Raw genomic sequence first — 14,253 nt, 5'->3', positions numbered from 1 at the left:
CTTATAGATTTATTATAATTCATCACAAATTCTTTTTGAATTTAAGTGATTTTTTAGGTTATATTTTACCATTGATGTTTTTATTTTGTTTAGTGTATTTTTTTAGTCTGTGTTTAATATAATAATCTGTAAATATCTATTCTATTATGTAAAAATTAAATTTCTACACTTAATGATAAAACTGTCGTAACATATTTTTGATGGTGTTTTTCGATTTATTTCTTTTAACTCATTAAATTCATTTTATTTTAATAAATTAATTATATCAACTAATTGATTTGGTTAATTTTTTAAATATCATACAATTTATATAAATTTCTATCAATCAATTAATTATAATTCAAATTGAATGATTATTTTGTTACGAAATTATTATTTTCTAATTTATTTATGGGCAATACCTATATTAATTATAATCGTAAATTAAGCTATTTTATATTAAATGACTTATATAATGGTCATCTCATTTATTATCATAAATGTTAAATTAAATAAGTCATTATTACTTTTGATTTAGAATTAAATGAGAATAAAACCAGATATACTATTTTATTTGGTCTTTCGGATTTAATGGGTGTGACACTCAAATATAAATAGTGACTTCCAGATTTTAGTCTCTAACACATCAAAGCCATCTCCGTAACTCTTTTTCCATAAAAGGAATTTCGATTCAACTCTATCAGGGATACAGAAGGTTTTCAAAGAACAAAGGAATGGTCTGAATTTGCACGAATTCTAAATATTCGAACTTACGACTTGTTTCAGTTCGTTGTCATTACGAGAATGACTCTAATCTATACGTGTCTAAGGACTAGAATAGATTAAATATTATTTAAGTAATTTATTTCTAATATTGGTATTTGATTAAATTAGTTTTAGAAAAATTTAAATTGTTGACTTAATTTATATATTACGACTATTCTTTTTGAATATATTATTTTTATATTTTTTAATATAAAATTTATTTTTTTTTCATTTTTAAGTTTATTTTCTTTTTTCGATATATGTATCACATTTTTTTTTCATTTTATATTTTAGATTAGTAATCTAATTATTAAGAAAAATATATTTAAAAAAAATATTAAAATATGACTATTTAAAAAAAAAGAAATTGGTTCTCATGGATGATAAGGTAAGTTGATTATTTTCCATTATTCTTTCAAGTGATACTAGGTCCAATTTATAAATATTTTTTGTTCGTATTTTAAGTTTATTTGATAAGTAAATCCTTGCACGCAAACAAAGACGGTGCGATTTTATAGATTTATAAGTGCTAATAGCCTTTATATTTAATTTGTTTTATAATGTGATAATAACTAATATATTTATTGGTGGATTTAACTATTACTATATTATTTATGATCACATTCAGTATATATGTCTGATTTATTGAAAATGTGTAGATTATTAAAATCGATTAATAACTATTTTAGAGTTAATCCAATTAATACTAAAAAATAATATATAAAATGTTACTTTTTTATTAATCAAATTATTATAATTTAAATTAATTTTAAAAAAATAATTTAAAATTATAATTTCAATCTTATCACATGCATGGCACGAGTAATTATACTTGTAACAACCAAAAATCGAGAGTTTTCTACACAAGAATCTTTCATCCAAAACTAACATCATGATAGCAAAATAGAGTATTAAGAATATTTCAAGGCTTCATCTTTGATCATCAAAACACAGTTCAAACTAAGACACTAAAAGCCTAATGTTATTTATTCAGCATGCATCACTGATCACTTTTTTCTTGAATGCTTGAAATCAGGATTTGGAATAAATTGGAACATCCTTGATGCAGTACCCTTACTGACAGTTGCCATTGTTTCAGCTGAGACCCCTCCAGTTGTTATAGGTGATGGAATCGGTGGTGGAGTGCTCGACTGAATGGGGGTGGTTTATATGGCCTGATGATAGGTTGCTTGGCTCTAGCACTAGGTGGAATTGGCACTTGAAAATTTGCCTGACCTTGCGACGATGGTGATGTCATAGTTACCTGCATATAATGAGTAACAACTTGTTAGATTGTTAGATTATAAATCTCTGTATTAGAAGCAGCACATATTCACTATTTTTTAACTTACCACATTAGGCATTAAACCCGAATTTGGTGTTTCTGACAGAATCTGATGCGCATTAACATTTACACTCTACAAGAGACCAAATAGCAAATCAAATTGCAGTCGAATAAAAAAGAAAAAAAAAGACCACCACATTGATCTCAAAATAACTTGGTTGGGTTTGGTTTTACTTGTGCTTGTGGGGCTGATTGAGAGACGTTGACCACTTCGGCGTTTTGGTTTAAGGTTCCAGAATTAGAGCCAGCTCTCGATGTTGTTCTCCTATTTGGATTGGTTGGTCTTCTAGTTGTTGTTGTTGGTGGGCCTTTGCAGGTCTTGTAGTTGTGGCCAGTTTCTCCACACTTGCTATAAGTGACCCTAAATATTTTCTTCACTTTGGTGCCATTAGTTCTGCTAGCTTCAATCTCAAATGGTTCTTTTCTCCTTCTCTTTACTGGTCTGCCTACTGGCCTCTTCAACTTTGGTGGAATCGGATTCATATATATTGTCTTCTCCCAATATTCCTCCGAATTAACTGGTTGAATGCAGTGTTGATATGTAGCTAGTGCTGCCCCAATCTTCAGTAGTGGGTGAACATATATTTTAGGTCTATCCCCTCTTCTAGCAATGGCAGCAAGTGCATGGACACATAGGAGACCTATAAAGCATAAGTCATTCAATAGCGGCAGATAACAATTCCATGAATGAAATTTAATAGTTCTCAAGGCAGGTAACTATACCAGTTAGTTGCCAGGCGTTGCAAGTACACTTGTTCTGAGACAGATTCACAGAAACCTTTGTAGATCCTTGTTGCACCTCAAAGATTCGCCTCTCATCGTCACCAACCCAAACTGGGTGCCAATATCTCACACCTTTCATTATGTCATCAAGCCTCTTTTGTTGAGTAGGAGCCACTTGAGTGCCTATGTGTGTCTCTAACACTTGCTTGTATTTGGTCATTCTCCTCATGATATAGCACCAGAGTTTCTCACACATCGTTAGAATCGGTTTAGAACGATAATTCACTATTTTTGCATTCCAAACCTCGCACATGTTGTTGGTGAGGTTGTCACATTTTGGCCCGTGACTGAAATGAGCCTTGGTCCAGCATGTCGGCTCGAATTTCACGAGGTAACTCCATGCTTCTTCATTAACCCTTTTCAACTTCTGCATGCCTGCTTGAAATTATGCATCAGTAGTGCATTTAGCACATTCCCATACAATATTCTTAACCTGTTTATCCTTGTATCGGTTCGTGAAATTTTTCCAGATATGCCTCACACAATTCCGATGATGAGCGTGAGGTATAACTTCTTTTAATGCAGGCAGCAAACCCTAAGCCAAATAATATAATTAAATAATAAAATTATCAAATCAGCATAACATCTTTGTATTTTATTTTATTTTTATGTCAGAAAAATTATGTTAATTAATAGAGTAATAAGATTTTGAAACTTAGACATAGCTATGTATTATCAGGATCTTAAAGAAACTATTGTGAAAGCCTTTGAAATTACAGCACATATATATATGAAGCACGCCTTTTGTGACTCTATAATAAGTGACTACGACTTGATATGGCATAATAATGTATGTATTGTGAGACTTGGCAGCAAAGCATGCGTGCAAAAGTAATTGAATGGGTAAGTCGCCAATCCCTAAAACGGACTATGTAATGTACTTTATCAGGTTACGGGTGGGCATTTTACCAGAGGTTTCTATTGTATCAATCTACCCCTGTGTGATTCCTGTTGAAGCATATCTCGGGGGGTGAAGGGCAGACGATTTCAAAACGGACTCCCTATTCATTAGATAGAGAAGATCACCAAGATTTCGTGATGCGCTATCGAACTTATTCCAATTCAATAAGAGATCTCAATATTATGCCTTGAAGAGGACTCGAACCTCCACGCTCTTTAGCACGAGATGTTTGAGCAATTAAATTTAAATCATGGACTAAATAGAATTTCTCTTAGACCTTAACTAACAATTCTGAATCAATCAATATTGTTCTTAAAGTAATGCAATAATGAAATAACAAATATAAATCTGTTATGAAGAACTTAAAATAATTCAATAATTCACCATCAGCCAAACTTAAAATAACTCAATTAACAATTTTTGATCAGTCATTGTTGTGCTTAAAATAATGCAAATAACAAATATAAATCAGCCATAAAAAACTTAAAATAATTCAATAATTCTCAATCAGTCATAGATAGACTTAAGAATAAGATTTAATTTGGAACATAAGAAAAATTTTAACAACTTCGAACAAATTTAAACAATATTACCTTTTGTTAGTCTGAGATAAAATTCTACCCATGGATATATTGATCTCCAAGATCCTCTTGCAGCAAAGTAAGGAACCACTTCCAACTTTTTTTAGTTTCACTATCCACAATAGCATACGCAATCACATAGAAGTGATTGTTTGCATCTTGACCCTTCAAAAAACATCCATCAAGTCCGATTAGTTTTCTACACCCAGCTTTAAATCCTCTTTTACATGCCTCTAAACAAATGTATAACTTTCTAAATAGTGGAGGTGATTAGGGAATTGGTGTCACATCCAAAATCGTATGGCTCCCTGGGTTACTCCTCAACAACTCAGCCAGGTATTCTCTCAACTTACTATATTGTGCCTTCTCATTGCCAATCAAACGCTCTCTAGCCTCTTTCAGAGCCCTATATACCATCTTCCCATTTATTATGACATTGTAGTCAATTTTGATGTGCTCATATGCTTCACTAAGGATCATGTGAGGTTGAGTTCGGAGCCTTTTTTCGAGCTTCTTTGCCACCAATTTCTGACTTGCCATGTTGCTGCCGAATTCTCTAGCACAAGTGTGTTCAGGGGTATAGGTCTTTATCTGGTAACTCTTCAATTGAGTATTCCATGCACAATATATAAGTTATGGGCAAGGTGAACCATTGGCAATCCCACTATTGAGTATTCCAGCATCACTTTCTTTATTAGTTTGGGCATCTCCATTAACATTTTCACAAGCATCACCTCCTTCAGCAGTCTTATTCTCCACATTCACATTCTCCTCAGTTCCATTCTGCTCATTTTTATCCTTTTCATTTGCATCCTCCACATTTTCTACTTTTTGATTCTTTGATTTTCTGGGTTTCTTAATCCTTACAACACCATACTCACAGTCACACCTAACTCTCCTTTAGTCATTCTTTATGTATCTTATTTTTCTCCCTTCATATATCACATGGTCCTTTAAAGCATTCTTGAACGTTTCGATGGTTGAAAATTCCATCCCCAATTTAAAATAAACTTCACCAAATCCAGCCCTTCATTGAACTATGAAAATTCATATCTCTCCCGCTCATCCTCATAACTCTCAGGAGTTAATAATGTCTCTGACTCGTAGTCAAATGCAGGTTCTTCTATCTCCTCCTCACACTCCTTATCCTCTTCATCCTCTTCATTAACATTAATGCCATGAACTCCAACACCAGGCTTAGCAGATCTTGTTGTAGTACTACTAGGCCTACCAGCCTCACTTGTCCCACCAGCAACACTAGGCCTTGTAGAACCACTTGGCCCAACACCAATTAGCCCAGAACCAATTGGCCTAGCAGTAGCACTAAGCTTAGCAGCACCACTTGGGCCAGCAACAATAGATCCATCTTTATTCCTCCCATATGTTGGGACACTAGCCTTCTTGCTACTCAATTGATTCTTCTTTGTAGTTAGGGTCCTACTTTTAATATCCTTGTTTGTCTTCTTCTTCCACATATCTCCTTTATGGTCTGTTTTTTCTTCACACCTAACAATCTTCTTTCTTATTACCACACACCCATCTTCACTACTATTAGATTGATCACACTCAAAATTAAGGTCTTCATTCTCAAGTGGAGCTAACATTATTGGATGATCAAAGTATAACTCAAATTCTGGACTCTCTTTGTTCTTCTCTTTGTACATACGTAACTCATTAATTTGAGCATCTCCTTCAATGGGATGTAATCCAAACACAAGTTCAGAGGCAGAAGAATCAAACCAATACATAGCTTTGTAATCATGATACTCCAACCCTTTGAATAGAGTTTTCAAATCAAAGAAACACAGCAAGTCGATGTCCATTTCAGGAAATTTGTCCACTTTTCCATCAATATATAGCAACACACCCTTATTATCTCGCACAAAGTGATCTCCTTGGTGAAAAATAGGAACCACAAAATATTCCATCTAACAATAGAATTAAAATAGACTAGCATTAACAAAATTAAAACTACAAACTCAAATATACTATTATTGAATATGATGTATTATTCTAACAAAAATAAACCCATACAGACTAAACATTATTACAATTCACAAGTTTTTACCGTTACTAAACCCTAATCATCCAACAAAATTAATGGATTAATCAAGTAAAGTATCACTGTATCCTATAAATTATCCTAACAAAGATTATGTACTCACCTGCTGCAATGTGATGAGTATTCAGTGAAAACCTTGTTGCTATCGTGGCATCCACCGCAAGGCTTTGTGAGATTCGAAGACAATGGAAGTAATTGACGGTTGTGACGATGATGAACGGAATCCTAATGTTGACGGTGATGGGGTGATGTGAGAGATGAAGTTACAGAGGTATAGGGTTTCTATGTAAATTGAAGAGTGAATTATGGGGTTTCATGTCTTTTGGAGAGGATAAAGACATATGGAGTAATGGAGGGAAAGAAGAGGTGAGAATTGGGCGTAACAAGCCCAGAGAATGTATTTTAAACTTTTAATTAACAAGTACAGGGACTATTTTGTCTTCTTTGCACATATGGACACTTAATGGCCACATGTGTGAGTTAACGTGCTAAGTCAGTAATTTTCGTTGATGAGTCATGCTGAAAAATAGACTGGGGACTGATATGTCTAACGGAAGAAAATGATGGGGATTAATCTGTGTATTAATTTTTTCTTTGGGACTAAAATGTCCACTTTTAAAATCTTTGGGGACCGAATTGGATAACTACTCTAAAAATAAAACTAAAATATTTTCTTGACCCAACCGATTTTATTGGAGACCGGTGAACCAATTTTTGAAAATGGACCGGTTCGAAATTAAATTTGAGGAATGATAGGGGCCAGCAATTTTGGTATTTTGTAACCATCAATTGGCCATCAATAATGTTTTTAATGGTGTGAGATTATATCTAATGGTGAGAAATCACTCACTTTTATTTTGATGATTAAGTGCTTGTTTGGGTGCCATTGTGCATATTTGTGCGCCATTAAAAACTTAAATTTATAATGATAAATTTTTAAATAAAACACAAATTTATAATAAATTAGTATTTGATTTGTAGATTAAAAAATACAATAAATAATAAAAAATATATCATAAAATCAATTATTAGTATATATAATTAAGTTAAATTAAATTATGTGCTTGTTTGGGTGCCATTATTTTGATAAAAAAAGATTTTTTTTTATTTTTTAGCGTGTTTAGCAAATTTCGAGTAGTAAAAGTAAAAGTACTAGAAAAATCAGAAAAACATCTTTTTTGAGAAGTTGTAATTTACATCTTTTTTTTAAAAGATCTTTTTTCCTAATAAATAAACAAAAAAGTACTTTTATATTGTTATCTCCAAACATAATTGATAGATAAAAAGATCTTTTTGCATGAGATATCCAAACATAAAATTACTTTTACTTCTCCATAAGATCTTTTAAAAAAAGATAACTGGAGAAAAGATCTTTTCTTAGAAGCTCACCCCAAATAAAATATAAGTGCTGACAAGAAAACACAAAAATTGCTGCCTAGACTTTTCCATTAAATTTTTTGGAAAAAAAAAATTAAAAAAAGAGAACCTACGCTACTCACACTCACAAGTCACAACACGGCAGAGGCAGAGCTCAAAGCATCAACCTTCTCTGTCGCCGCTTGCGCCGCTCGCGTCTTCATCTGCGCCACCGCGCCGCACGCGTCTTCCTCTGCGCCACCGCGCCCCTCGCGTCTCCTTTAACTGCGGTTCTATGCCTCCCTTATCTCTACGTGGGTGGTTTCAGACCTGTGTGTTGTACTACGGTGCCGCCAAGTTCACAATGGCAACAAAATCTTTGGCTTTCTCTGTCACTGTGAGTGACCTTTCCAAGGGTTTCGGTTCCGAATTGCTACTATCCACTTCCAAAGTTCGCGTTTTTTACCCTCAGATGTTCCGCCGGTAACCACCCCCATCCCCGTTTCATCATGGGCACCTCAACAATCTTGTAAAGCAATGTTATTTAAACGTTACATTAATCGTTCTTATCGTGTTTTAAACAAATTCTTGAATGTTTACTAATAGGGTCTTGAGCTTTTCTTGTTATTCCAGACAATATTTAAAAGCTTGTTCTTTTCATGCTTTTGTTCTTTTTCCCTCTTATCTTCTTAAGCTGAGTTATGCATCCTGATAGCAAAATACTTGTAGCCTGTTAATTCATGACGATTTTCTTTTTGACTTTGATATAAAGATGTTCTGTTTAGCTTTTGTAAGTTTATGCTTGAAGTGGTTATTAGCCAGACCTTAAAGATATTGATGCAGTGTTTTTTTCCCTGCTTTATAAATAGTTAAAGGAGAAAGACCTTGGAAGACATTAGATGCTAGGCTTGTTTTGGAAGATGGGTCAATCTGGAAAGCAAAGTCATTTGGTGCTACAGGAACCCAAGCTGGCGAAGTAGGTTTCAATACATCATTAACTGGGTAAGATGAAGTATAAATCTTTAAGATCCAGAGTCTTCTTATTGGCATGTCTTCAATCTGAATATGTGCATATTGGTTGTTTACTTTGTTATATATGTGCTTTGCAGGTATCAAGAAATTCTAACTGATCCTAGTTAGCTGACCAGTTTGTGCTAATGACAAACCCACATATCAGTAACACTGGTGTAAATTTTGGTGAGTATTCATATTATTGGTCTCTCTAATTTTTTTATTTGGTGAACTCATTTATGAATTACATGTTTATGCTCTCATGCTAGATGATGAGGAATCAAGGTAATGCTTCCTCGCGGGTCTAGTAATTAGAAGCTTGAGTATCAGGTTTTGTTGACATTCCCTAGAATTGCTTTTCATCAAATTAGCTTTACTTTTTAATCAACTAACTATCGCTTTCTGATTGCAATATCTATTGATTCAGCACCTCAAACTAGAGATTTGCAGAAACTCTAGGTGATTACTTAGCAAAAAAGAATATCATGGGAATTTGTAAGTATTTTTTTTTTTTAATAGTTCTTTGAGAAATTCTATTATGTAAAATTTGTTGTTTTGGTTTTAACGTTGCTGAAAATTTCGTATACAACAGATGATGTTGATACAAGTGCAATCATCCGCAGATTTCAGGAAGATGGCAGCCTTATTGGTGTCTTGAGCACTGACAATTCCAAAACTGATGAACATCTACTTAAGATGTCTCAATTTTGGGACATTGTTGGTAAGCATATGAACATGAGATTTTCCTAATATTCTTAATTATGGACTACATGGATCATGGATGCTTTTCCATATTTAGGTATTGATCTTATAAGCGGTGTATCATGCAAAACTCCACATGACTGGGTTGATAAGACAAAGCAAGAATGGGAATTTAATCCTAAAGCGTCTCAGGACACTTTTCATGTGAGTATAACCACAGAGTACTATGGCATCCTTCATTTTTGTATAATATTGGTAATTTAATATGCCCTTCATTCTGGTTTATGCATTGTAGGTTGTTGCCTATGATTTTGGAATAAAGCAAAATATACTCAGATGACTAGCATCTTATGGCTGCAAATTCACTGTTGGCACATCTACATGGCCAGAGCATCAGAAACTTTGAAGATGAAGCCAGATGGGAATGGGATACTTTTCAGCAATGGCCCTGGAGATCCTTCTGCTGTTCCTTATGCTGTCGAGACAGTAAGGGATATTCTAGAGAAGGTGTCTGTCTTTGGAATCTGCATGGGCCATCAATTGATTGGCCAAGCTTTAGGAGGCAAAACCTTTAAGATGAAATTTGGTCATCATGGAGAAAATCATCCTGTTCGAACCTTCAAACCGGCCATGTTGAGATTAGTGCTCAGGTATGTGGCTCACAGACTTCTCTCTCACTTCTCTCTCGCTTAATTATGTGCAGTGAATGTGTCCAAAAAGATTGATTTTAGACATATAATTCATATGGAATGTTGGCACTACCCTGCTTCCATCTTAAAATGAAAGTAAACAAGACGATATGAGGGGGAAGTGTTCACATTTTACACTATAGTAGTGACAGTTTGAATGGAAAAACTTTTTGGCAATCTGTAAATCATCTTTAGTAACTTAGTCCATGTCTATGTTGTATGTAAATGGTTAATTGATATGACATTGTATGTATAATGATAAATTCTTTTATAAATTGGCAGAACCACAATTATGCTGTTGACCCTGCCACATTGCCAAAAGGAGTTGAGGTTACTCATATCAACCTGAATGATGCTGATCTTGCCTTCCCGGCTTAAAGAATAATGTCTCTTCCAGGACCCCATGATTCGGATTACGGCATCAGACTAGCAGCTTCGTTATTTTTTTACTTTCAATTTGGATTTGATGAGTAAATAGATAGTGGTGGTATTTGTTGATGATTGCAGCATTCAGGAGTTTGTACAACTAATGAAGCACAAAAAAGCAAGAAATCTGAACCTCAATTATCAGCAGTGTAAACTATATGCAGTGTATGCTTTGTAACAACGCTAGATGGGATGGATTCTGCACTGCACTTAGAACAATAACAATAACGACTTCTTTATCGTCTCCACTGCTTGATGCGTAATTGTGATGTGAACAAAACAATCAAGCTATTTGTTTTAGTTCTGAAAGTAATAGCCTCACGTTAACTTACTATTTTGCACAATCCACCGAGTGGTATAAACCAATGTAATCAGAAATCTGTTCGAATCATGAAATTCATAATTATAATGTGAATTATATATTTGTAAAATTTAGAGAAAGTGAGTCAGAATCATTTTGGAACTACAATTTGTAATTCAAGCTCAGATTGTACGATTTCAAAGTCTATCCTATTCAGAACCTTACATGAATAATTGTGCCAAACCATAACACGGAGCACAAAACCCTAACCCTATTTATATAAATCACTGAATAAAAACCTAAGCCCTCTCTCGCCTTTGATTCTTCCTGTACGATCTCACGAACCAGACGCTGGAACGGAAAGACTGGATTCTTCCAAAGGGGAAATATATCGTGTCATGTGTTTGAATTATTGGTTGCCGAATTTATTCTGCACTTTCTTTTCTTTTCCCTCTTCTCTCTCTTCAATTGTTACACTCTGTCTCTTTCTTCATCGCTAATGCCCTTCTTCACCTATCATTGTCATACACCCACACACCAAATTAATAACATAACACACATACAATGCTTGGGGCTACCATACTTAGTGATGTTTGGGCGTCATTATTTTGTTAAAAAAAGATTTTTTTAATAAAAAAAGATCTTTTTTTTATTTTTTAACGTGTTTGGCAAATTTCTAGTAGTAAAAGTAAAAGCACTAGTAAAATAAAAAAAAAAGATCTTTTTTGAGAAGCTGTAATTTACATCTTTTTTTAAAAGATCTTTTTTTCTTAAAAAAAAGATGTTTTTCGTGTAATAAATGAACAAAAAAGTACTTTTATATTGTTATACCCAAACATAATTGATAGATAAAAAGACCTTTTTACATGAGATATCCAAACATAAAATTACTTTTACTTCTCTATAAGATCTTTTAAAAAAAAGATAACTCGAAAAAAGATCTTTTTTCAAAAGCTCACCCAAACAAGCCCTTATACTACTATACAAAATCAAAATGTTTGCAATATTGATGCGACACTTTGTGTTGTACTATGTTATAACAACACTTCGCTTTCCGTAATTTGTTCCCCTGAAAATTATTATATTGATTATTAGTGGTTTTCTGTCTCAGCCTCCATTTCATTATGTTATGTATATATTGTTTTGTGCTCCATTCACTGGATAAACTAAAGTATCACTCTGTTTTCTTTTTCTTTCTTTTTCTACCCCTTGCTATTATTTAGGGTCTAGTACTCTAGTTGTAGCAATCAGGGGGCCTCATACATGGCGCTTGATGTGAGTCCCGGACCAAATTACCAACCATGTTTTTCTTGTGATACATTATATTGCCAAGTTTGGAGTAACGTGTTTCTATGATTTTGTGAGGTAATTTTGGAAACATATGTTTTCAAGGTATCTTTTGGTATTAAGAGAGGAAAAAAATGTTAAATGTGAGGGACATATTCTACGATCATTTAGGGACTTTTAAACATATATAACTCAATTAGTTTCACTAAAGATGTGCTTTAAAATAAAAAGTGATGCAAATTAAATAAATTTAATTTTATGTCTGTGTAAAAAGTGAAATCCATTGGGGTTATAAAAATAATATAATAGTAATAAGAAGTGGACCAGTACTGGAAAAAGATATTGTTATATCTAATATCGCAGAGGCAAGCATACCTTATTACGTTAAAACGCTAATCGACTTGGATTCTTACTCCGTCGAAATTACAATGGCGTTACGGTTGCTATTAGCAATTACTTGAGCAGCCATCACCAGTTCATCACCATAACTTGATTATTTGGACAACAAATTAAACCTTACCGTACTACTTCAATTTTAATTTTCTCAGCAATTAAACATTATTAAAGGTAATTGAAAACCAAAAAGAATATGCAGTTACAAGTTGATGATCTCTTCATTTTTTTCTTTTCCAAAAAGAACAAACATCCTAAGTGAAAAAAAATAAAAATAAAATAAATAAACATAATTTTCATTACCAACTACCACCACCCATTGTTTATGAGTGAATATTGGTGTTGGGTAGCTATATAGCCTTTGGCTTCACTGAACAGAACAGAGCCGTACCAGAGTTCTATGCATACTAATTTAGTTTGGTTGCTATCTATGTATAATTACGCACCATAGTTTCTGGGTCCAGTGGTTCAATGCTTATAATGGTTTGAGGTAGAGGAGGAGGAGGATGAGTAGTTCCGCCAACAATCTTTTGGCACGTGTGAATTAGGCAGTGTCTGCACTTGGGACAAGATGAATGAGAAGTGAGCCACTTGTCAATGCAGCTAACATGGAAGCCATGGTTACATTTTGGCAGAATACGCAACTTTTCACCATTTGTGAAGTCCGAGAGGCATATCACACACTCGGTGTCCAAACCAGGTACTTTGTTTAACTCAGTTGACTCGTATGTGATTATCGGAAAAGTCTTCAAAGCTTTCTTCTTGATTCCCGTGTTGGCCAATCGACTACTTGATGATGATGATGAAGGGCTAGGATTTGATGACGATGATGAGTCGTTGATTACCAAATCGGAACACCTCAAAGCACACCTTATGACTGCGTTCAATCCTAAGGAGCAAATAAGTGCGCATAGGAGGACGGAGAGGACCATGACAACGTTGGCATCGAAAGAACTGTTTCCGAGGTATAAATGGGTTGAGTTGTTGTTTGTTGGAGGTGGTGAGGAATCGTGATGAGCAAGTGGATTTGGGAGCATGAGTAACCTTCTTGAGTGAGATTGTATGACAAGGTCATGAACTATGTGTGAAGTGAAGGAAGTTGAAGCATACATGGTTGCGTTTTATCTTTATGAATGATGAGTTAGTTAGCTACAGCCTTCAGGGTTGCTTCCTTTATATATAGGCAACTTAATTATTTGGTGATCAATGCTTAATTGGTGATTAGAATATTCCTAGCGGGGTCTAGCTAGCTAGCCTCCAGCTTGAGACAAACAAAATAAATTTTTATGATTATGTTGGGTTTTGTTAATAGAGAAGGATTTGGAAGCACATGGATGCTCCACTCAGTTATCAATCCCACTTTAAACCAACCATGAGAAGTCGGGTGGTACCATTTTAAAATTAGAAAAGTATAGATAACCAATAAGATTTTTGAACAATGTGTAAATAATGTGAATTAATAAGGTTAAAAGAGTAAATTTAATTAATAGCATTATATTAGGGTGTAATGTATTTTTATTTGATTGGTGGTTGTTCATGTTGTTCAAAATTTTCATTGTTCTCCTAGCACTAAATAAGTTATGTGTTTATATTTTTTTTGAGTAATGTGTATGTACACTAAAATCAGCTATTAAAGTCAGCTACTAGTATAAAATATATGTTGAAATATAAA

General features: G+C 33.9%; 2 protein-coding genes and 1 pseudogene across 2 annotated transcripts; 1 reads left to right on the top strand and 2 right to left on the bottom strand.

The window, feature by feature from the left end:
* Positions 1,664–3,387, bottom strand: LOC110269800. Its single transcript, XM_021117608.1, has 3 exons — positions 2,264–3,387; positions 2,097–2,162; positions 1,664–2,008 (listed from the first exon to the last, which is right to left on the bottom strand). Exons 1-3 carry the CDS (start codon positions 2,570–2,572, stop codon positions 1,862–1,864), a joined length of 522 nt encoding a protein of 173 aa, XP_020973267.1. The 5' UTR covers positions 2,573–3,387; the 3' UTR covers positions 1,664–1,861.
* LOC107630968 lies at positions 7,912–11,081 on the top strand (annotated as a pseudogene).
* Positions 12,852–13,999, bottom strand: LOC107630969 (RING-H2 finger protein ATL78). The gene has a single exon (XM_016334265.2). The coding sequence runs from the start codon at positions 13,691–13,693 to the stop codon at positions 13,010–13,012; it is 684 nt and encodes a 227-aa protein (XP_016189751.1). The 5' UTR covers positions 13,694–13,999; the 3' UTR covers positions 12,852–13,009.

This window comes from Arachis ipaensis, chromosome B03, assembly GCF_000816755.2.
Source record: "Arachis ipaensis cultivar K30076 chromosome B03, Araip1.1, whole genome shotgun sequence".
Lineage (NCBI taxonomy): Eukaryota > Viridiplantae > Streptophyta > Magnoliopsida > Fabales > Fabaceae > Arachis > Arachis ipaensis.
Note: the sequence above shows the minus strand (reverse complement) of the source record. Positions and strands in the feature narration are given on the sequence as shown.